The sequence below is a fragment of the Muntiacus reevesi genome, chromosome 4 (assembly GCF_963930625.1).
Source record: "Muntiacus reevesi chromosome 4, mMunRee1.1, whole genome shotgun sequence".
NCBI lineage: Eukaryota > Metazoa > Chordata > Mammalia > Artiodactyla > Cervidae > Muntiacus > Muntiacus reevesi.
Window position 1 is genome coordinate 82,764,066 of NC_089252.1, and position 24,910 is coordinate 82,788,975.

At 38.3% G+C, this 24,910-nt stretch overlaps 1 protein-coding gene across 1 annotated transcript in view; it reads right to left on the reverse strand.

Moving 5' to 3' along the window:
* CNTN4 (contactin 4) overlaps positions 1–24,910 on the reverse strand; it is a 966,700-nt gene that overhangs the window by 323,604 nt on the left and 618,186 nt on the right. Inside the window, exons 5-6 of the mRNA XM_065935280.1 lie at positions 15,822–15,948; positions 8,569–8,744 (exon numbers count right to left, since the gene is read on the reverse strand). Of these exons, the coding sequence (XP_065791352.1) occupies positions 8,569–8,744; positions 15,822–15,948 (303 nt within the window). The remainder of the gene's footprint in view (positions 1–8,568; positions 8,745–15,821; positions 15,949–24,910) is intronic.

Here is a 24,910-nt window from a genome sequence, read left to right on the forward strand (position 1 = left end):
TCTGCCCTCAATCTTTCCCAGCATCAGGGACTTCGCCAATGAGTTGGCTGTTTGCATCAGATGATCCACATACTGGAGCTTCAGCTCAGCATCAGTCCTTCCAAAGAGTATTCAGGGTTGATTTCCCTTAAGATTGACTGGTTTGATCTTGCAGTCCAAGGGACTCTCAAGAGTTTTCTCCAGGACCACAGTTTGAAGGCATTAATTCTTTAGTGCTCTGCCTTCTATGTGGTCTGGCTTTCACAATCTTACATGACCACTGGGAAGACCACAGCCTTGACTCTAAGGACCTTTGTCAGCAGAGTAATGTCTCTGCTTTTCAACACGCTGTCTAGGTTTGTCATAGCTTTCCTGCCAAGAAGCAATCGTCTTCTGGTTTCAGGTCTGCAGTGATGTTTAGAACCCAAGAAGAGGAAATCTGTCATTATGTCCACCTTTTCCCCTTCTATCTGCCATGAAGTAATGGGGCTGGATGCCATGATTTTACTCCATTTTATGGATAAAGAAGATGAGGCAGAGGAAAGGACCTTGTCCCAGGTTATAGGGTTATAGAATAAACAATTTTAAGCTAGACGCTCTGACCTCAGGGCTTGTGTTCTTATCTCATATACCTAACCTCTTAATAAAGGTTAGTTGTTATTCTTATTTTTAAAAGACAGAAAAGAAGTGGAAAATAGGAGAAAGAGAAGAAAAGACAGATGAAAAATATAGAGGCAGCTATTTCATCATTTTCTCATGTTAGGAATCATTCTGTGCTTTTACTAGGAATTATTCTTATGCCTTAAAATTTAATCTTCATAACAATCCTAAAAAAGAAGTATGGCCATCCCACAGCTCAGATGAGAAGTCTCAGTTCTAGCAGCAGTATAAAACACACAAAGTGGAAGGGAGCGATGGACAACATTGCACTCTATCTAAACTTAGGCAAAAGAGCATCTCAGTTTCTCAAGCCCACATCCACAATTTTTAAAATAGTGACTTGGATATTTTGTAAGCCTGTAAGTGTGTATTACAACTTACTTAAAAAACCCATATCTATATGGCAGAGAACAAAATTACCCTGTTGACTAACTGTGCAAGGTGCTTCTCAAGCAGATTTGGGCTGGTATGGTGGTGCTAGTGATAAAGAACCCACCTGGCAATGCAGGAGACATAAGAGATGTGGGTTCGATCCCTGGGCTGGGAAGATCCCCTGGAGGTGATCATGGTAACCCACTCCAGTATTCTTGCCTGAAGAATCCCCATGGACGGAGGAGCCTGGTGGGCTACAGTCCATAGGGTCGCAAGGAGTTAGGCATTACTCACACAACTGAACACATATGCGCACTTGGTTGGGAAGTGGGCAGTGAGGATGGTGGAGCTGGAGCACTTCATTCTATATAGATACAGCCTCTGAAAAAATCCCTACCATGAAACAGTGAAAAATAATGAACTGAAATTCCTTCCACTCCTGGCCTGATCTTGTGATTCAGTCGCCTACCTAAGAATTAAAGAACATTCAACTTGCTTTTCCCCTTGCAGGGTGGAGAGCTGAAAGGAAGTTGCTAAACATTTTACTGAAACTATGCATAATCTTAGGCCAGCTTTTCAGGATATAGATCAACTTTGATGGCATTTTTGATGTGCTCAGTGCATGAACTTTTTTATTAGGCTAAGGCCTCCCAGCCCCAAACACCCTTATCTGGAATTAGGACACCAACTGTCTTCTATACAACCTCAAGGTAGAAATATTTGCATCCACCTCCAAAGCACTACCAAAGGAGCATCAGAAAGTCCTTGAACAGAGTGGTTCAACTCATGTCCCACACATGGACTGATGACTTTAACATCCAATCCTTATAGCTTAATCATTTATTCAACAGGTATTGTAAGTTTACTAAATGCCAGGTGCTGGGTAGACCCTGATCAGCTAATCAATCAAGTTTGCCAGCCCAAGGTGAAACACAAGGACTAGATGGTAGAAAGGGCATTGGTAGTCTACCATTAGAAATAGGCTAGGTGACAGAGAAGTGGTTGCCCCTGGCTTAATATTGCAGGGGATGGAAAACAAAATGTGCTCCAAATTACAACACTCTATGCTCATGAAAATGTCCACACCTCATCAGTTATGCTGTGCCTGTTTAATCAAGGAAAGATTTCTGTCCTAAAGATATTGAACTAAGAAAAGTGGAGGTCCTTAGAGGCATCATCTCCATTAACTAGAATTTTTGCTTATGTGAATTAACTTATTTTTTAAATGCTGAATACAAGAGATTACCAAATTCTGTCTACAAAAGCAGCATGATAATATTTTAAAAATAAACCATAAATGATATCAACCTTATAAGAGTGTCATACAGATAAAATTATAGAAGGTATATTAATGAGATTTGAAGGTAGAACATATTAGATAAAGATGAAGAGTTGTTTTCCTTATAAATCAAAGTGAGTCTAAAGCAAAGACAGGACAAGGTACCCCAGATTAGGAACTGAAGCTGTTGTTCTTTGGCTTTTACTTATTAATTATGTAAATAACAGTAATGTAGTTATTTCAAACCTTTAATCTTTTTAAAAAAGATACAAGACAAGAAAACATTAAGGTCCATTTCAGCCATAAAATCATTTGACTAAAACTGAAGAAATAGTCTCACTTGTGTCTTACTGTGCAGTAAGTATGGTCAAAAAACATTTTTTTTTCCCTCAGTGATTATGAAAATGCTTGGGGAGAAAGCAGACATTCAGTAACATTCAAAAGATGTGATTGTCATACTTTACCTCATATCACTTAAAAAAAGATAGTTTATTCTAAACAATTAAAAACAATTTTTGAAGAGAGTCAATGTCTTTTAATTTTTTTTTAATTTACAAAGGATAGAAAAGAAAGATCTACAAACTACATTAATAATCAAGGTGATAGACTCTAGAAAATGACTACAAGAAAAAGGGTTCACGTTTACAAAAAATATGTATCATCCCCCAAATAACTTTATACATATATTTTCTTTGTGGCATCATTGAATAGGTAATTAATAAAGGAATTCCTTTATTCCTATATATAAATCATCCCAGACTCTGGAGATACAGAGGGGACAAGATAGTCTTAGCTCTCTCAGAACTTAGATTATATTAAGGAAGTCAAATAGAGATAAAAAAGAAATACACAAAATTGTTCCAGGTCATAGTAAGTCCTAATGATTGAAAAAGATGCTGTTTTGTAGAAAAGTAGAGGGCTACAAGAAGACAGACAGAGGACAGAAGAAATGCTCGGAACTGTTTTTTCAGAGACTGTGTCTAGGTTAGACATGCGTGTGTGCTAAATTGCTTCAGTCTTGTCCGACTCTTTTGAGGCCCCATGGACTGTAGCTTGCTAGGCTCCTCTGTCCATGGGATTCTCCAGGCAAGAATACTGGAGTGGGTTGCCATGCCCTCCTCCAGGGGATCTTCCCAACCCAGGGGTCAAATCTGCATTTTTTGCACCAGCAGGCAGGCTCTTTACTATCAGCGTCACCTGGAGGCCCAGGTTAGACACGGTGATATGGAAAATTACTCTTGGGAGGTCACATCTCATTTGAGAACAGAGAATCATAGGAAGTGAGCATGTGAAGGATAAGGAGAAAAGCAAATAAGGCAAGGAGAGTGAAAGTATCAAGGCCCTGGTGCAAATGATCATTTGTCATCTTCAAGAAATGAAAACAAGACCACGGTAATGAATTTGAGATTTACTCTAAGTGTAGTAAAAGGTGTAATGCAGGAAAGTGGAATGATCTCATTTACAAGTTTAAAAGATTACTCTGGCTGTTTTATGATGAATGGTTAGGGAAGAGCTAGAGAAGATGCACAGAGAGCAGGTATAAGCGGATGTGTAGAAACAGTACATCTTGATTTCCTCCAGGCAAACGTCCTCATCACTCTAAGAACAAGTAGGAGAAACTGAGGTTCAAGTGTAGTATGTTCAGGGTAAATTTGTAGCTAACTGAACAAGAGGATGTGAAGGATATTGATTTATAAATTTAATCTCATTTTAGTGGACATTCTCTAGTGGCAGGCTGCCCTGTCCAGGTCAACATTTTTTTATCAATTATTTGAATGGACACATGCTTATCACATTTTCTGCTACACTGAACAAGAAGGATAATCAATATGTCAGATTAAAAAAAAAAAGATTTAAAACTATTTCAACTGTGATGGAATGAAGGGTCACTACTCAGAAGGTGAATATAATAGAAGTAAATATAATATTCTGGATTTAGGTAAAAAAATATGATTGGGGCGCTCTGGATTAATAGCCATTCATGAAAAATCAATGCTCTGTATTTACATGGAATAAATTTGAAATATGAGGTTGGAGCTTTAAAAATAAAAATGAAAACAATGAGTATCATTGACAGCCCCATTTGCCAAAAGAGACATTCATTTCCTAGGACACTACTGTTCCCACTGTCCTCTGCAAAGGTCAAGATACATGCATAGAATTAAGTACATTTCTAAAGGATCAGTCAGTCAGTCAGTCAGTTCAGTCGCTTAGTCGTGTCTGACTCTTTGAGACCCCATGAATCGCAGCATGCCAGGCCTCCCTGTCCATCACCAACTCCCGGAGTTTACTCAAACTCATGCCCATCGAGTCGGTGATGCCATCCAGCCATCTCATCCTCTATCATCTCCTTCTCCTCCTGCCCCCAATCCCTCCCAGCATCAGGGTCTTTTCCAATGAGTCAACTCTTCACATGAGGTGGCCAGAGTATTGGAGTTTCAGCTTCAGCATCAGTCCTTCAAATGAACACAGGAGTGATCTCCTTTAGGATGGACTGGCTGGATCTCCTTGCAGTCCAAGAGACTCTCAAGAGTCTTCTCCAACACCATAGTTCAAAAGCATCAATTTTTCAGTGCTCAGCTTTCTTCACAGTCCAACTCTCACATCCATATATGACCACTGGAAAAACCATAGCCTTGTCCAGACGGACCTTTGTTGGTGAAGTAATGTCTCTGCTTTTTAATATGCTATCGAGGTTGGTCATAACTTTTCTTCTAAGGAGTAGGCATCTTTCAATTTTATGACTGCAGTCACCATCTGCAGTGATTTTGGAGCCCAAAAAAATAAAGTCTGACACTGTTTCCACTGTCTCCCCATCTATTTCCCATGAGGTGATGGGACCAGATGCCATGATCCTAGTTTTCTGAATGTTGAGCTTTAAGCCAGCTTTTTCACTCTCCTCTTTCACTTTCATCAAGAGGCTTTTTAGTTCCTCTTCACTCTCTGCCATAAGGGTGGTGTCATCTGCATATCTGAGGTTATTGATATTTCTTCTGGGAATCTTGATTCCAGCTTGTGCTTCTTCCAGCCCAGCACTTCTCATGATGTACTCTACATATAAGTTAAATAAGCAGGGTGACAATATACAGCTTTGACATACTCATTTTCCTATTGGGAACCAGTCTGTTGTTCCATGTCCAGTTCTAACTGTTGCTTCCTGACCTGCATACAGGTTTCTCAAGAGGCAGGTCAGGTGGTCTGGTATTCCCATCTCCTTCAGAATTTTTCACAGTTTATTGTGATCCACACAGTTGAAGGCTTTGGTGTAGTCAATAAAGCAGAAATATATGTTTTTCTGGAACTCTCTTGCTTTTTCGATGATCCAGTGGATGTTGGCATTTTGATCTCTGGTTCCTCAGGCTTTTCTAAAACCAGCTTGAACATCTGGAAGTTCTCAGTTCACGTATTGCTGAAGCCTGGCTTGGAGAATTTTGAGCATTACTTTACTAGCATGTGAGAAGAGTGCAATTGTGCGGTAGTTTGAGCATTCTTTGGGGTTGCCTTTCTTAGGGATTGGAATGAAAACTGACCTTTTCCAGTCCTGTGGCCACAGATGAGTTTTCCAAATTTGCTGACGTATTGAGTGCAGCACTTTCACAGCATCATCTTTCAGGATTTGAAATAGCTCAACTGGAATTTCATCACATCCACTAGCTTTGTTCATAGTGATGCTTTCTAAGGCCCACTTGACTTCACATTCCAGGATGTCTGGCTCTAAGTGAGTGATCACACCATTGTGATTATCTGGATCGTGAAGATATTTTTTGTACAGTTTGTCTGTGTATTCTTGCCACCTCTTCTTAATAGCTTCTGCTTCTGTTAGGTCCATACCATTTCTGTCCTTTATTGAGCCCATTTTTGCATGAAATGTTCCCTTGGTATCTCCAATTTTCTTGAAGAGATCTCCAGTCTTTCCCATTCTGTTGTTTTCCTCTATTTCTTTGCATTGATCTCTGAGGAAGGCTTTCTTATCTCTCCTGCCTATTCTTTGGAACTCTGCATTCAAATGGGAATATCTTTCCTTTTCTCCTTTGCTTTTTGCTTCTCTTCTTTCCACAGCTATTTGTAAGGCCTCCTCAGACAACCGTTTTGCTTTTTTGCATTTCTTTTTCCTGGAGGTGATCTTGATCACTGTCTCCTGTACAATGTCACGAACCTCACTGATATATAATTGATATATAATTGAGTGTAATTGTGTTGTGAAGAAATTGATTGTGGATTAAGTACCTAGAGAAGAAAATAAATATGGGGCAGGGAGTATGACCATATTTTCATATTTGAAACCTCACCAAAATCATAGAGTAAGTACCAGAAATGAAGATGAGAGATTTAAATACCTATTTCAATTTCAAGGAAGAGATACTGAACTTGTTTTTGTGTTTTTCCACAACTAGAGCGACTATGGTTCAGGATGCTTTGTAATGAACAGATGAGCTCTCTATCTTCAGAATTTTTCAAACTGAATGATTATCAACCAAGGATTCTGAGGATTGTAGGATATTAGGCATGACGAGTGAGGAAAGCAGGGCCAATGTCAAACTTAGGCCACTCAAATGCAAAATGAGTGGGAGAGTTTTACTTGGGCTGAACTGTCCTATTTAAACGTGAATGTGTGACTACATGCTCAGTTGCATCCGACTCTTTGTGGCCCCACGGACTGTAGCCCAGCAGGTTCCTCTGTCCATGGAATTTTCCAGGCAAGGATACTGGAATGGGTTGCTATTTCCTCTTCCAGGGGATCTTCTCCATCCGGGGATGGAATCCATGTCTCTTGTGTATCCTGCATTGGCAGGCGGATTCTTTACTACTGTGCTGCCTGGGAAGCCCCTGTTTAAATGACTGTAGCTGAATATGAGATTCCATCTTTCCAATATTTTTGGTAGTAGAAATGTATGGACTTTTACAAAAGGACAGTCTTAAGAGTTAGTAAGTTATGTTTCAAATGTCATAAATTAGAAAAATGAAAAGTTGCTCCTGGTATGTTAACCTCTTTTCTGGTGCTATTATTGTTACTGTTTTTTAAAATTTCCCACACCGTGACATCCAAAAATAAAAGACATTTAATACGGAGATTTCCCTACTCTGGGAGTTTATGATCATTTTCTAAAAAGAATCCAAGAAAATCCTCTTGTTAAAAATAAATATAGATATTAGATTTGTGTTAAACCAAGAGAAATAAACACTTTGGTTCTATACCACTCAATCAGACATACCCTCCTTTTTTTCTGCTCACTTTAGATTATTTGTAAGACTACCTCAGAAGAAATTAAAAAATAAAATAATCCTGGAGTCCCATATATACCTAATACTTAGAAAACTCATTTCTCAATTAATAAAAATGCCACCAAATGGCAATAATAGATTAAGCACTGGATATTAAGTATATTAGGTGTTTAGTTTCCGGAGAGGATTTTATTAATGAGACTATTCTACAGTGTTATTGCCAACAGACTTCATAATTAGGAAACCTTTGACATTAATGCACCACTATATGAGCACCACAAGGAAACATATAATCATAAACAAATACATAAATGCTTTAAAATACAGCTGAACAGCCATCCTCTAAGGTGTCTATTAAAAATGTGTACTGACTGCTCTTGCCTGTGAATTTTACTTTCAACATGCTATTTCTAAATTCCACTATCTTTCCATATGCTCATAAACTTTTATTAGGCGGTGGTCTTAAGAGACAGCAAATTGTTTTTTAAATGTTCTAAACCAGAAATACAAAAGGTAAAGCTTTGATTGTCTCTACTTTTTGTTTATGTAATGGCTTTCAAAATGTCCCTTTTTTTTCAAAGAAAGAAGAACTAGAGAATTACAGGATTAATACACTACCAAGGTTTTCTCTTTTCCAGCTGTGAGCTTTATGGCTAAAGCACTTTGCAGTACTGGCAGGTACTGGCAGTTCCATTGTTTGCTTATACACACTCTCCTTAAAATGTGTGTGTGTGTATAACCTGTTGTATATGTAAACTTTATGTGTATAAATTTGAGTGTATGTGAATTTATGTGTATAGAGTATCACATAACCAAGCTATCATATAGTCAAACTATCTCAATCCTTTTAAGTTCAGATGAAAACATCTTCCCATTCAGATTTACCATTTATCCTACAAAAAAGGTATTGTGCAAATATATAAAAAGGTAAAGAAGACCAATATAACAAACTGAAATCTCTTTGACTTTTTAAGATAAACTGCTTTAAAGGTTGATTGGTACAATGGCACAAAAATTCAAAGTCACTTTTGCAATATGATATAATTGCTACTTACAAGCAAACTGAAGCTTTGCTTCTCTGCTAACAATTGTTCCAAACGAGTTTGTTGCTATGCACTGGTACATTCCAGCATCTTGGGTTTTATTGGGGTTATTGATCAACAAGCTGCCTTCAACAACACTGTAGCGGAAATCCATACCAATGTCAACATCTGTTCCGTTTAACTTCCACCTATAGTATAAAAATGCCAGTAGATAAAGCCTTGTAATATTAAACAATATTTCTGAATTACCTAATATATATATATATATAAAACTACAAATAGCATAAAATATCATCTGTGACTTTTTTTTTTAACATGGTAAAAAAAAAAATTAGAAAAGCTCTACATAGAAATGGTGTCAACTAAATGTTTATGAAATGAGCACATCCTTTTTAGGTAAACTGATATTAAAATTTTAACACCTGTTTTTATGACTGTTTACAGTGCTACAGACACTTCACTCCTTTTTTTCTTTTCTTTTTTTCTTTTTGGAAATTTCCTATAGCATCTTGTATAAGCATCTTCAAATAGCACTCCTCAGTAAAAGTTCTTTTTCTGGTTTTCAGTCATTCTTTAATGGGTCTATAGAGATAACAGAATACCCCACTTTCGGGTAGTTGGCTGAGTATTTGATGAAACTGCAGCAGATTTGCTTTGACTTGGTCCTTAATATGACTGAAATGTCTGACTACAAAGCAGAGGAATTCTATTGATCTAGAGCTGTCTTAGGAACCAAACTAGCCTTAACCATGGATCACTTTGAAGATCTCCTTAGCTACTGGCACTCAAACATCAATCAACCAGCCCAATGAACTGCAGATCAGGCCATTAGGTAACAGACACAAAGAGGGTTTGGCTGTTTTCCTGTTTGTTTACTCAGATCATCTGAATCTGAGTACACAGTCTGGCCCAATAAATTAGTTTTAGTGGGACTCACACATTTAAACAGCAAAACTTTAGTAACAAAATCTACTTTTCTTTTCCTTTCTTTTTTTCTAAACAGCCAATAACATTCCAGAGAGAGCTTATTTTAACCAAAGGGCCTTTCAGTAAGTTGTTTTAATATGTACAAACTTTCAAACTAATACAATGACTATCTTGTTTTTTTTTCCTCTTCCTTCCCCACTATCCTACATAAAATATTGGCTTGGCCGAAAAGTTCATTTGGGTTTTTCCATAACATCTTACAGAAGAGCCCGAATGAACTTTTTGGTTAAACCCAAATCAGGTAATGAAAACGGCATAGTCAGCATCTGAATTATCATCAATAGTTTCCTAGGAGCACTCACACTAGGGGGCCAAAAATAAAGCAAGACTAGAGCACAAAGAAAATTGATCAGAAACAATAACGAGACTAAAGAGTGAGAAACAGTCATTTTATTTCCTTCAAACAAACAAATAAAAAACACAATATTTAAATGTGTGCATATACATACATCCTCATTGTGCGCCCTCTTATAACATTCTGGGGCACTAGGGCTGGCGTGCATAGTGTAAAAGGATTTAAATGAAAAAAATGAAAGGTCAGTTACTTTCAGATTTTGGATACTGGTATTCAACAAAAAACATTAGGGTGAGTGCTTTTTGTCCACCAACATGTCTCTCACACGGCAATCTTAAACCACACTTTTTCTAATGAAGTCTTCCTCAGTATCCTTGGTCAAGATAAATCACAGCTCCCCCCAACCTCCTACAGAATTCTCCTTACTTGTTTAGGTGGGCATTCTGCCTTCACTTTAGATAGTTTGCCTGTATCACTTCTGTATTCTCCTGTCAGTCATTTAGAACTTGACACTCAATGTTCTCAATCAATGCTTGTGGTAATTCACTAAATATTTTACTTCCTGGCTGGATATTTTAGCTGTGTGCACACACAACTTATGAAGCATCCTAGCCTACCACAGCACGGTGGTGTATGTTTGTTCATGTCTGTGTCTTTGAAAAGCGAAAATATAGAAACATGAGGGGTGGGGAAGGTGGACCTGATCAGGAAATGGGACATAACTCTATGCATTTGTTTATAAGAAGATGGGTATTAGAAATTGAAACTGTTCTTAAGCTTGACAGTAATTCTGTGTTCTGACACAGACAAGAAAGTAATAAGCAATAAAAAGAGAACAGCCAGGTTATATCCTAGCAGGTCTATTTGCTCATGAATCTCCAGAGCTGGCTGCCTGCCCTAGATATTTTGAGTCAGCTGGTCACATCTCTATCATAACTCTCATTTCAAATGATAGTTGAGCAATCTAATATGACAAATCTAAAAACTCAAAGAGGAAATTGCAATAAAATGTGAGCCACAAGCAGAGTATGGAACTCAGGAATGAGACCACGTGAGTCTTTTTAGAAAAGTCTTTGTAGGGATAATGAGAACACCTCTGCGGGTCTGTCTACACATGTCATCTCAACTGAAATGTTCTGTAGAAAGTCCATTAATCTACTTTATTACCCGCTTTTACGTACAATGCATTATTTAGAAAATAGAGCACTTGCTGTGAAATGCAGCTGAGTCTCCTTTACAAAGCCCTATACCAAGTTTATTGCAATGCAGTCACTGTTCATTCCAATTGAATGTGGACTGCATTGAATTCCTTATCTTATTCCATACTGAAACAGTCTTGAAAAATTCACAATTTATTTTCAGTGTTTGAGAAGTCTTTTAAGAACTGGCCATAGAGAGGTATGCTCATTTGGCACACAGAGATTTTTCCCAAGGGCCAGGGCAAATGGGTGAGTCTCATAAGCTGATTTCTGCATCACTTGGGGAAATACAACGCCATCCTCTTCTGGGGGGGGGGGGGGGTGTGCACAACCAAATACTGGAAGGTATCATTTTTCAGACCTTAGTGGGAAGCTATCTATGGGATGGATTGTAGCAAAACATCCCTTTTTCTTTGTTCACTATTTCAAATTGGCAGCTAAGAAGGGGAAGGACCTTTCTGACCTGGAATCTGTAGTCTGCAAACCAAGCTGAATACTAACTTCACAGTGAAAGTACTTCCATCGAGTACTTGACCATCCTCTCTGACGGGAAAGGGAGGCTGAGAGCCATACGTAATGTCACATGTCCTCAGGGAACTTTAATACAAGGCAAGTGTGCACAAGTCAAAACTTCTTAAGTTTTTCTGGGTCTGAGTCAATCCTTTCAAAATTGAGGGGCAGGAAACAGTGAAAAGACAAGGCTCTGTTCAGGGAATAAACACAAAGAAGAGAGGTCAATCTGGGTGCTTGAGGGGAAAACCTAATGGCGAAGACCCCCATGGAGAAATCACCTTGAATTTCTCCTATGAATTTCTCCCCCTCAAAGTCAGCCTGAACCCAGATAAAGTTCAGCCAGAAAGATGTTGAAAATATCTGATCTCGCCATTCTTTCTCTTGCTCTCTCCTTCCACAAAAGGGAGTTTTTTAGCTCCTAGGTACCAATGAGCTATTATTTCATGAGAAACTGCGGGAAGTATAATAAAGGAAAAGAAAGTACACTGTAACCAATTCCTAGTGCATGTAATTAAAACTTTTCTTCTCAGTGTTTCCCAGCAATCTTTAAAAACATAATAGGTTTCTGTTCCTCTGATTGTTTTAAATAACAAAGCAAGCCCTTATATCTAGAAGCACAATGTTACAAAGGTAGTGTTAATTAAAGGTCACAGTTTGGGGAGAAACAAAGCATCAATTGCCAGATTCTGCTGCAAATTTTGTTTTCATTTATTGCTCCCATTTGAACTTACAGGTGGCGATGTACTAAAAACTGGGGGCCATTATATCATCATTTATATGTGTAGGAACCTTTCCCTCTTGCATTTATTTATTTATTTTTACTATATAAAGCATTAAAAAAAACTATTTGATATAGCTTTGAATTCAACTTAATATAGGGAGAATAACTACATATTCTGATTTGTCCAGGGCAGTTCTGGGTATACACTTATTGTCCTAGATAATTATTAACAATGGCCTTTTGCTCTCATAAGTGTCCTGGTTTGGATGATAAAATACATGTTCATCCTAATTATATGGTCTATTGGAGAGGGCTTTTTTTTCTTTCTAGAATATACTTCCTTTTTCCATCCCTATGACAAAAGATCATTTGCCCTAAATTCAGTTAATTATCTCCTTTTCTGGGAAACTTTTATTGCTATCCTCCCTCTCTACCCTGAAGCAGACCTTTCCTCATGATACCCTAGAACCTGGACATTCTTTTCTCACACTTAACCTTGCACTTCCTTCCCTAGGCACTCACCACCAACGTATACTGCTTGAACATGTAGTTTATTCTGCTTTGAATTCTTCAAACCTAGCATGATACTAGAACATTGCAGTTGCTTAATATGGTGGTTTAAACACCTTTCCTAAAGGATGTATTTTTAAAAATCCTAATATACACCCTAGTTCAAAGCAGAACTACTGTGAAGGAACCTTGTGTGGAAACCCTACATAATTCAGCCAGGGTCATTCCTGAGTCAACTCCATGGACTAGACTCCAGTCTGAAAAATCAGTGGAGTGGTCCAATGAATAATGCTGTTAGATGACTAACTAAACTGTAAAATAATTCCTACTCTGTTAATGCCACCATCCTTCCAGTTTGAAAACCATCTGCCTCAGTTCAAATTCTACTTCTTTGATAACTCTTGGATGATTCCAATCTCTTCTTCCCCTAAACTGAAACACATGCCACATACTCTTTTCGTTTTCACATACTACCACATATATTGATTACTAGCATAAGGTTTATATCATTAAATGTGAATAGAGACAAAATTATATTTATATTTATAAAGACCTCTAAGACAAAGAATATTATTACTTTTGAAGTCTCCTATTTCCATTTTCATTCCAATCATTTTCCTCTCAGTGGTTCATGATAACTCTGAATTTTGCTATTTCATTCTTTTGATTTTATTTATCATTTTATCATGTATGCTAGTATCCTTAAACAACTACTCTATCTTACCTGCTTTGGAACTTAATGAATACAGGATTATACTCTGTATTCTTCTCTGACTTGCTTTGTTGACTCAACGTTATGTTCCTATGATAGTGTTGCTGTAGTTCTAGTTCACTCATTTTCACTACTTCATTGTGTTACCGAGTATGAACACGCCAAGTTATAGTCAGTATATTACTTATGCTAAATTTGTACTTGCAAATTTCTGTAAATCTGTTGAGTTTGAAAGAGGCTGCCATTTTAGTTTTAATTTGTACATTTCTATTTATTAATGGGGGCTCTTTATTCCCTGGTGGCTCAAACAAAAAGGGTAAAGAATCCGCCTGCAATGCAGGAGACCCGGGTTTGATCCTTGGAGGAGGGCATGGCAACGCACTCCAGTATTCTTGCTTGGAGAATCCCCATGGACACGGAGCCTGGCGGGCTACAGTCCATGGGGTCGCAAAGAGTCGGACATGACTGGCTAAGCACACACAGGGCACATTTACTAGTGGTAATCTTATTGAATGCCTAATGGATATTTAATAGTCTTTTCTAGGAAGTACCTGATCAAGTCTTTTGGTAATGTTTTAATTAGGTTACATGTCTGTTATCTTTTGATTTTAAGGAATTCTTTAACTAGTTTAGACTTTATAAATAATATTTATCACAAATATCTTTTCCCAGTTGGAAGCTTATAATTTTACTCATCCCAGTATATTCTACTGAACAGCAATTTTTAACACTAGTGAAGTTAAATATTTTCTTCTATCATTTGTTCTTTTTGGTTATAATTGAATTTTTTTTCTTCCCTCTAAAGTCTTAAATATGCATGCCTATTTCCTTTGAAACATTTTGCAAATTTCGCATGTTGGTCTTCTATTCACTGGGAATTGACCCTTGTGTATGCTGTGAGGTAGGCATTCAACTTTAGTTCATTTTTTTAACCATACAGATTCCACTGTGTAGTATATATCTTTTCAATTTATTTCTAATATTGTCATGACTTTTAAATTTTCTCTTTTAATCTTCACAAGATAGTATGCTTTTACTATTTTTGTTGTTTAGTGCAATTGGTTTTTATGTGGAAATACTAACCTTTACCATTTGCTTTACTTATCATTCACTCTTATATCTAAAGGCAGTCTACCGGGGATTATTTTTATTCTGTTTAAAGTATATCTTTCAGAATTTTCTTTAGGCAGGGTCTGCTGGAGTCAAACTTCAATTTCTGTCTACCTAAAAACTCATTTACTTTGTTCTACTTTATAAAAAGTATTTCTGTTATACAAAAATTTTATAGTTAATTTCTCTCAGCATATTGAAGATTCTGTCTTCTCTTTTGCTTTTTTTGTTGCTATTGAGAAGTCAGCTGCTGGTTTAACTGTCATCTCTTTGAAAGTTAGCTGTATTAAAACTGTGGCCTAAATTTACGATCATATCTTCAAGTTAAGTGTTTTTCTGTTTCACCACGATAACTCTATATAAGACTTTATTTTTGTTTGCACTGCTTGAAATTCATTAGGTTTACTAAATCTGTAGATTTGAATGTTTAATTAGCTTTGGAAAATTCTTAGTTTTCTCCTTAAATAATGCTTCTGCCCCATTTTTTTTCATTCCTTATGGAATTCTGATTAGATATGTGAATGTTCTTGCTTAATCTCTTCTCTGTCACATTTTGCTCCTCTTTATCTGCTGCTTCTAGACAATTTCTTCAGGTATGTCTTGCATGTTACTAATTTTCTTTTTAGCTGTGTTACTAAAATCATGTAGCACCAAGGATTGAAATAGGTGATTACTTTTTGCTTTGGGAGGCAAGGCTAATTCTTTTACATTCACCATACGATTATATCCCTTGAATTCCAAGTATATTCTGAGAGGTTTTCTCATGTTAGATTCTCCAGTTGGTTGAGGCTGGGCCTTGTCTTGTGACCCTAGTCCCCTGTGAAACTATAAAATCCAAAGCTGCAATTCACATAGTTCATCAAGGTGAAAAATGATTTTAGTGTTCAGTTTGCTTCTTTGGGTTCCAAATAATTTACTAAACATTCCTTACTTTCCTGCCAGTTTATTGATGTATTTTTAAAAGGTGTTTTAAAAAAATATGTTAAGTGACATTAAGGTTTTCAGTGAAATGGTCAATCAGGATATTTAATTTCTCGTATTGACAGAAACAAAGTTGGGTACTGAACTGTTCATGAATATGAGCGTCTCTTTAGCATCTCAGGATATACAACGATGTCCGTCTAAAAGCTCTTTATGTAATCAGCACTCCATAAGTATTTGTTGGTTTTACTAATAGAAAGTGTATGCATGGAAACACATGTTTTTAAGTCAACAAACCTGATGTGAGGTTTCGGATTCCCTTTAACTTCACAGCTGAGCTTCACTTTTTTCTCCTCAGAGTCCAAAGGGAACATTACATGACTTGGTTCTTGAATGAAAATTGGACCATGCAGTGTGTAGTCATCTGAAATGAGAAAAGAAAATGTCCCGAAATGAACATATTCCTGATAGGGAGAATTACAGGAAATAACAAAATAAATATAAAAGAGGTAAACAAACAAAAAATAGTAATACACAACAGATTCAGCCCAGCCTCTGGATGACATTTCCTATTGAAGAGTAATCTTTGTGAATTATGAAGCAGTAACATGGACTCTCGTATTTCATACTGATGACTTATTTTTCCCACAAATTCCAGAACCAGAACGGCTTGGCATTCCCTTTTCTCTTCTCCACTTCTTACTGTTCTATCTGACCTTAGTCCAACCTCTGATTTTGTTCACATTTTGCGCCTCCTACATGCCTTTTGTGTGGCTGTCATCCTGGAAGGCTGTCTAATGTCACAAAGTTAAAATGTTTCTCCTCTGTAATGGGATAACATAGTTGAAAGTAAGCAATAGTGATTTCGTAAATACATTAATAATGAGAAGCATCAGTATACTGCTAAAATATGTATAAAACTTTTAGAAATTGCATATGTAGGTAAATAAACAATAACTTAGAGTCATGGTGCTCAAATTATGGTTGGTAAATGAATAGTTTTTTTTTTTTTTAACCTGTTATGAACCAATACATGGGGGCACTTGTGTACATATCACACAGCTGAGACTGACTCAGTAGACAAGTTCAGTTACAGTCAGATTAGTCTATTTCAACTTCAAGGAGGCTTGAGTATATTAATACAAATGAGGTATGAATTTCTAAATTCTCCATAACAGAAGCAAGACGCACAAAACTTATTGTCATAGAGCTGCAAAGTTCAAAGAAAGGAATAATCAACAAACAAGATTTGAAGCAACAATGTAGTGTGCATATACTTCTAAAGCAAACACCTACATAAATATTGGTCAAAACACACCTCATCACTGAAACCTTGCACAAGGCCTTGCGTCCTCATCTTTTGAAGTAAGAGCCTGTGTGCATTCATGTTCAGTCATACCCATGGACTTTAGCCCACCAGGCTCCTCTGTCCATGGGATTTCCCAGGCAAGAACACTGGAGTGGGTTGCCATTCCCTTTTCCAGGGGGTCTTCCCAATCCAGGGACCAAACCCACATCTCTTGCATTTGCTGCTTTGAAAGGCAAGTTGTTTATTCACCAGTACCACCTTTGTCTGCCAGTGCAGGAGATGCAACAGACGTGGGTTTGATTCCTGGGTCAGGAGGATCCCCTGAGGCGGGTTATGGCAACCTACTCCAGTATTCTTGCCTGGGAAATCCCATGGACAGAGGAGCCTGGCTATTTACAATTCATAGGGTAGTAAAGAATCAGACACAACTGAAGTGACTTAGCATGCATGCACACACATTACTCAACAGTTAATGATTGAGAAACATGAAGATAGAGAAAGAGAACAGCTGTTGGTCTGGGGAACTGGTAACAATCCAGACTATACAGCTGCTACACAACAAAGTCATTGAACTTCCAGTTTCCTTAAAGATACAGATAAAGACCGGACACTCATTCCAAGTTGTTTTTACAGGAAGCAGACCCCTCCTACACAAACAAGACTACACAAACAAGACCCTAGATGGGATCAAATCAGAAAGTTGATGATGCTTGAAACTTCACCTCGATGACAACCAGTTGCAGGATTGTCCATGAGTTGATCATACCCTGTTGCTTGAACACTATGAAACTCCTCACTACCCCTCTGGTGGGCGGGGAGGGTCACACAATTTTGAAGGCATTAGCCTGTTGCGGCCTCTTTGGCCTGGCAAAACATTAAAACTCATATTTTGTGCCTCTTACCTGACTTTTGTGTTTCTGTCACCCTGGAAGCCTGTCTACTGTCACAAAGTTAAAACATCTCTGCTCTGTTAAGGGGATATCATAGTTGAAAGCAAACAATAATTTCGTAGATATATTGGTCTCTAAGTTCCTATTCTGCACTGATAAATAGGGTTTCAGCAACACTATCCATACCAGGAAAGTGGCTTTCATTATTTACAATCTCATTTCTTTTTTCCTAGAAGGCTTTTCTAGACCCTCAGGTCTTCCTCTAACCACATGATTTATAAATTATCTCTTGGTGGACACATCTTTGTCTATTTCATGCATTTGGATCTTTCTTTCCCCTTCTTTGGGCTGTAAGCTCCTGGACAGCATGGCTGTATCTTATCCATTTCTGCTTGTTTTGTGGTACCAACTACACTAGCTTAAACATCAAACATGGTCCATAAGAACCGTTCTATTTGAGGTATTTTTCACTTTTTAATGTTCAGCCAGCCAATTTAGGCAGTGCCTAACAAATTTTGAGACAGAAGGGCCAGTGGCTATGATGTAAAGTGATACTGAATAGCGCCCTGTAGCTCGCAATCCGCTTTCCCCTTATATGTGATTATTTGGATGGATGTGAACTACAACTGTGGTCCTGGAAGACCTTAATAACCAGCCTTCTGTTGATAGGTGATAGGATGAGACTGAATTCATTCAGGAGAACCAGGACTGAGGAAAAAGAAGAAAGCAGATTTGGGGATCAAGGTGAAATATAACAAGGTGATTTCTTTTAAGGTTTTTAATCCAGGCTTTAAAACTTCGCATGTTGAGGTTAGGGTAGAAGAAAAATTAAGGACTCAAGAAAAGCAAACTGAATGGTATTTTATTTTAGAGGAATAGGGACAGCCCCTGACCTTGTTGAGAGAACAAGCAGAATACGGATGCAGAAAGACTAGGAACCGAGATTCAATGCCTTTTGTCAGCTAACTCTATGAACTAGGCAGGATCACCTAGTCTCACTATGCTTCAATCTCCTCATCTATAAAATAATAGCACTGGACTCAGTCAGTGCTTCTACACCAGTTCAGATGAGGAAGAAGTCATGAATATCTTCCCATAAATGCAGATGCATATGACATCCGCATTCAAAGATGCCATGAATTATATCACCACCATCATCCTCTCTCCTTAGTCCATGTATAAAAATCTCATGCTAATGAGAGATTCAAACAGTGAAAATAGAATTTTTCAAAGAACACATAATAAAAGCATGGAATAAAAGTAAGCAAACATGTATCTTTCTAAACACTCATGGTTAAAAGTCAGATATTTCAAAATCTACATATTTACATTTCAGATTTTCAACAATGACGTGGTTATTTTCAAAACAAATTTAGACACTGGTCAAAGGTTGGCGCAATTCAGTCTCAAAGAATTATATGAATTCTTAGCGTATCTAGTTAAGTGGCAAACATTATTAATCAAGATCACTAACACAGCAGCAAGTTGGGTAGATTATTTTCTAAGAGAGAGATATATTTCTATCATCACCCCAATTCCAAAATTATGTGTATTATCTATCTATATATAATATCAATCATCTCAATTCATTGGTGTTCCCTGATTTGAATTTCATATAGAAATACAGTCTATTACTAGTAATTCCAAATAAGAATAAAACATAATAATGATTATCCAGGATGCAGCTGAGAGGCTGTGGATTAACATCTGTACTATTTCTCAATGTATCCATGCCATATTTAAATAACAAAAAGGATATTTTTTCTGTGTATTTTGTAATAAGAATTGATAATAATGATGCTTTGCATTCCCTATAAATAACACATTTCATCTAAAGTTTTTATTTTCTCTTGGTTAACCAAGCTCACTGCCTAGAAATTAACATTAGCATAAAGGGACTGGCATTTCAGTTCTCATCTAAAGAAATCCACTGCCTTAGGCATGAACTATTTGGTTTCACAAAGATGGAGGGGGGAATTTTAGAAAGTTGCAATCCAGGTATAGAAAACAGATATCCTAACTTTAATAGTTTTAAAATCAGGGTTACTAGTATTTTGAGGAAAAAATAAGTTAAAGAGTTGTTTTATTTTCCCCAAACATTGAGGTGCCTGGGTTAAATGACCCTGAGAGTGACATTCTCAGATGAAAGATGGAGCAAGGCACCACTAAGCTTGTTCTGCGTGTTGTAGTCACAAAGTGACTTTCAAGTGGCTTGAAGGATTATATAAAAGACTCTGCATTTGCCAAAAGACTTTGAATTCACCATTTCAAACCTGACAAGTTCACTCTTTCATTTGTCACAGGAAGTTGTTCCAAATAAGCAGTCGAATGGCCATGATCTTCAGCCTAGCGAGGGAAAGGAGCAACTCAGAAAACAATTGAGGAAAAGATTAATAAGCCCATACACCTCAGTGTTAGACTTTGGACCACCTGTATTGTAATCATGGCATGCTTATTTTTTTTAAACCCCAGTCCAGACTTACTGACTACACCTGAAAAATCCAGCATCTATGAATCTTTTAGCTTAGTTTTCCAAGGGATTCTTTGGTACACTAAAATCTGAGAACTACTAATTCAGACCCTTCTGATCCTAGATCTCCATTTCATAAGAGCAGAACATCAACCAACACTGGCTTTGCACTCACCTCTAGACTTTCTCTTTTGAGCAAAATCTAACCAACCAAACCTTGTGTGAAAATACTTAGAGAGGGAATTTTAGCACATGACTAACAGTTGTGAGGTAAGCAGCCAAGAACAGAAAACTCTAAAATGGACCCACACAAAGAAAATGATGGATCTGTCAAAGTCAGGGACTAAAGCTGTATAAAAGAACCACTCCTGAGAACACTCACTGTTGAACTCAAGAAGCTAACTCTGGGAACAGCCAGGGCTGCACCACATTGACAAAGAAGAGGCTTCCTTGGGGAGACCCACTAATCTACTACCCTGTAGTAAAACCTCATCCACAACAAATACACACAACATTCTTGCCATCGTTGTTATTATTCAGTCACTAAGTTGTGTCTGACTCTTTGTGACCCCATGGACTGCAGCACACCAGGCTTCCCTGTCCTTCACTATCTCCCTGAGTGTGCTCAAATTCAAGTCCATTGAGTCGGTGATGCCGTCCAACCATCTCATAATCTGTCTCCCCCTTCTCCTCCTGCCCCAATATTTCCCAGCACCAGTGCTGTTTTCAGTGAGTCAGCTCTTCACATCAGGTGGCCAAAGAACTGGAGCTTCAGCTTCAGCATCAGTCCTTCTAATGAATACTTAGGACTGATTCCCTTCAGGATTGACTGGTTTGATCTCCTTGCTGTCCAAAGAACTCTTAAGAGTATTCTTCAGCACCACAATTTGAAACCATCAATTCCTCAGTTCTCAGCCTTCTTTTATGGTCCAACTTTCACATTTGTACATGACTACTGGATAATCCATAGCTTTGACTATATGAACCTTTGTCGGCAAAGTGATATCTCTACTTTTGAATATGCAGCCTGGTTTTGTCATAGCTTTCCTTCCAAGCAGCAAGTTTCTTTTCATTTCATGGCTTTATATGTAATGAATCTCATCTATTTAAATGACAGCCTATTGGGAATGATGTTTTCATTGTGGGATTACAAATAGGTGAAAAGTTATACTGGTGCTCTGCTGCTTTAGAGAAGTTAGAGAAATGGGCTGACACTGTTTTTGGGGATCTCTCAGAGGAGCAGAAGGCAATGATCTTTCATGCGTCCAGGAATTCTCAAAAATCAAGGTTAAAAAGGAGGACAGGGGAAGCAGACAGGTGGCCAGAAGCTCAGATATAACTTCAACGTTTCCAGATCGCTAGTCTCAGTCCCAGCTTGGGGATTTTAGCGCAAATGCAGATACCTGTACATCCTGATTTTCTGGGTTCTCCCCTCCTTGGCAACTAATTGCTAATTGGTCACTAGGTTACTTCTAGCACACCACCCATGATCCCAAAGTTTATTCCACAGAAACTGTCCTGCACCAGTTTCAGAACAAAAGGGATATTTTTACACAAAAGAGAGAAGATCTATGTTAAAGAAACCCTCCTTTTATGTCTCAACAAAGAGAGGAGAATGTCTGGATTTTCAGTAAAGAGTAAAGATTTCAAGAAAGTTGAAAGGGTTAGTTGCTCAGTCATGTCTGACTCTGTGACCCCATGGACTGTAGCCCGCCAGGTTCCTCTGTCCATCGGGATTCTCCAGGCAAGAATATTGGAGTGGGTTGCCATTTCCTCCTCCAGGGGATCTTCCCAATCCAGGGATAGAACCTGGGTCTCCTGCATTGAAGGCAGATTCTTCACCATCTGAATCACCAGAGATTTCATGACCAAAAACTTATTTAGGTTCAAGATCAGGCAACTCCTAATCTTTCTCCCTTTTTGCTCATTAAAGATTTAAAAGTTACTAAAAAACACTGCCAGTGATTCTCAAACTCCTTTTTGCATTTTATTCTTTTCTTTTTAGAATCCATTTTTGGGGGGTAGACAAAACCAATGTTTGTAAGTCAGGTTCTTCCTGTAACCTCCTTGCAAGCATCCCAGAAATAAAATGTAGTGCCAGGGTTACTCTTCAAAGTTTTAGACTACTAAAAGAGATGCAGAGTCATAGAATTTAAATTAGAAGAGATTATTTAATATTAAATGTATTTTTCCAGATCACAGACTAAAACTGCACTATATCTGTAAGGGAGACAAAAATGATATTCACCTAAAAATAAAACGATATTCTAAGGGTAGCTCAGATAGTAAAGAATCTGCCTGGAGTACAGGAGACCTGGGTTTCATCCCTGGGTCCAGAAGATCCCCTGGAGACGGGAATGGCAACCCACTCCAGTATGCTTGCCTGGGAAATCCTGTGGATAGAAGAGCCTAGCAGGCTACAGACCATGGGGTTGCAAAGAGTTGGACATGACTGAGCGACTTCCACATACATACATAAAAAAAAAAAACCCAAAACCAAAACAGTAATAAAACAACACTCTACCATTAGATGTGAGTAAAATTACTGATATCTCAAAGCTGCAGATAAAGTAATAGCTAGATGTCACTTATTTTATTTATTCTTTGAATTAATTTGACCCATTCCTGTCCCCAAAGTCCACAGATGTCCTTAAAATTCTCTCTTTGAAGAAGAATGTTACTCTTTCAGGTTACCAGGAGCCAGACTAGGCTAAGAACCTGGAATGGATGGGAACAGTCTGAAGTTTCCTGAGACTGGCAAGAATGATGGGAGATGCCAGGAGGCAAGACAGAGGCCTGAGTATCAGGTCCCTGGGAGTAAGAGTAAAGCAAAGTCGATTCCAAGTGAAAGGTCAGCACGAGATAACATGCATAAAGGAGCAGGCAAGGGGAGCTTAGAAAGATCCACTGATGCTAAATATAGATATTTTTATAGGGCACCTGTGAATAGTGCTAACAGGTAACTGAGATGGGGAGGAAAGTCATTAAGGGGCTAAGCCATACCAGACAGCAGGGAGGAATTCAGGGTAAATATTTCATAGAAGATGACTTAGTAAAAAAAAAAAAAAAGTCAAGCTAGCTTTAACATAATGATTCCTCAAAGTGTGGCCTAGTAACCTCATGTATCAGTATCATCTTACCTGGGGGTGCTTGATAAAAGGCAGACTTTTGAGCCCCTGTCAGACCTACTGGATTTTTATTATCAGAGCCCAGCACCCTCTATTCATTACTGTGCCTTCTGCAGCTGGAAAACTAGTACCTTCAATTATGAATTGAGCACAGATGACTTTCAGCCCGAGACCAATTAAGGACACCAATGAGGAAAAACAACCCTGCGGAGTTTTGTTCCATGCACTAGATCACTCTGTAGCAACCATGTGGGGCGGGGTGAAAGGTTGTGTTTTGCAAGCATAGCCCTTTGGTCAATGTGCTTCTCTTTCGCTGAAATATTTTTCATCTTTTGCAAACTCAGTGACACAACTCTGCTGGGAAAGGACAAACAAGCAGTACTATGATTTCATCCTCAAAACTAAAAATACCAGATTCACTTCTCCTTGCAATTGCTGTGGCATTCTCAGGTGCTGCCCCTGAGGGCTGTTGAGGCTCTTCATCCTCCTGGCAGGTAGAAAGTACCCTCACAGAAGCCAAGAATCCAGGACCATGACATACAGTCCGTCTTCCTCTGACACCAAACTGGCTGTCTGATTAAACACCTGGTCTTGGGCAGACACAATTCACTGGCAACAATCTCAACTGGGGAAGCAAACTCTAGGAGACCTAACGTAGAACACAAGGGCTTGAATATGAGCTCAGAACACGAGCCCATGGGCTTAGAAGTGAGTTTTATCTGGGTCACATCTGGAGGACACGTAGATGGTTGCATTATGCATGCTCAGAAGCATCCTGATGCAAACCACAGTGGCTTTGCTGTGTTATGTCTTTTACTCTGCTTTCTGCAGGGCCCTTGACCAACCCAGAGAGTAAATGCTGTGTGTGTGTGTGTGTGTGTGTGTCTGTGTGTAAGTAATCAAGGGGAACACACTGTCTTACTGGATTGCAGAGCATATCAAAGCCATGCCACTGGGGACAAGGAACAGGTAGCCCTGCTAAGTTGGTCTGTTGGGCATGCTCTAGAATCATGGCCCCATTTCTCTTTTTCAAGGTGGAATCCCAGTGGGGAGAACCAGTTGTTCCATATGGGAACACACAGGGCCCACTGTGTTTGGTCGGCTGTGCGCCATCTCCTCCATCCAGCCTTTCTAATGATCACAGAAAATCATTATGGCTAAAACTCTAAGTTCAGCAGCATCTCTGTGGGTCCAAATTACTCACAAAACGTATGGGCAGTAACCTAAGGAAATTCAGAAACAAGTGAGATATTGTAACAGTGATTTTCCTGAGTGTGAGAATTCCTTTAAAATTGAATCACTGATTGTAGAAATGATGATGGGACAGCTGTCAAACTATCATTACAAATACAATTTAGTGTTGTTCATCTTTATTAAATAAATAGCGGGGGATGTTTAAAGGCCCCACACAAGGGCCTGTGTGTGAAATCAGCTGCCACACAGCATTTTTATTGAATAGTCATTCCATTTGGTTCTATTTGGTGAAGCAAAACAGATATCAGAGGAGACAGAAATTCTAGCTTAAAGGATAAGATGCTTCTTTCATTTGTCGTTGCTTTCATCTTCCTTATTTTAACCCCCTCAAATCA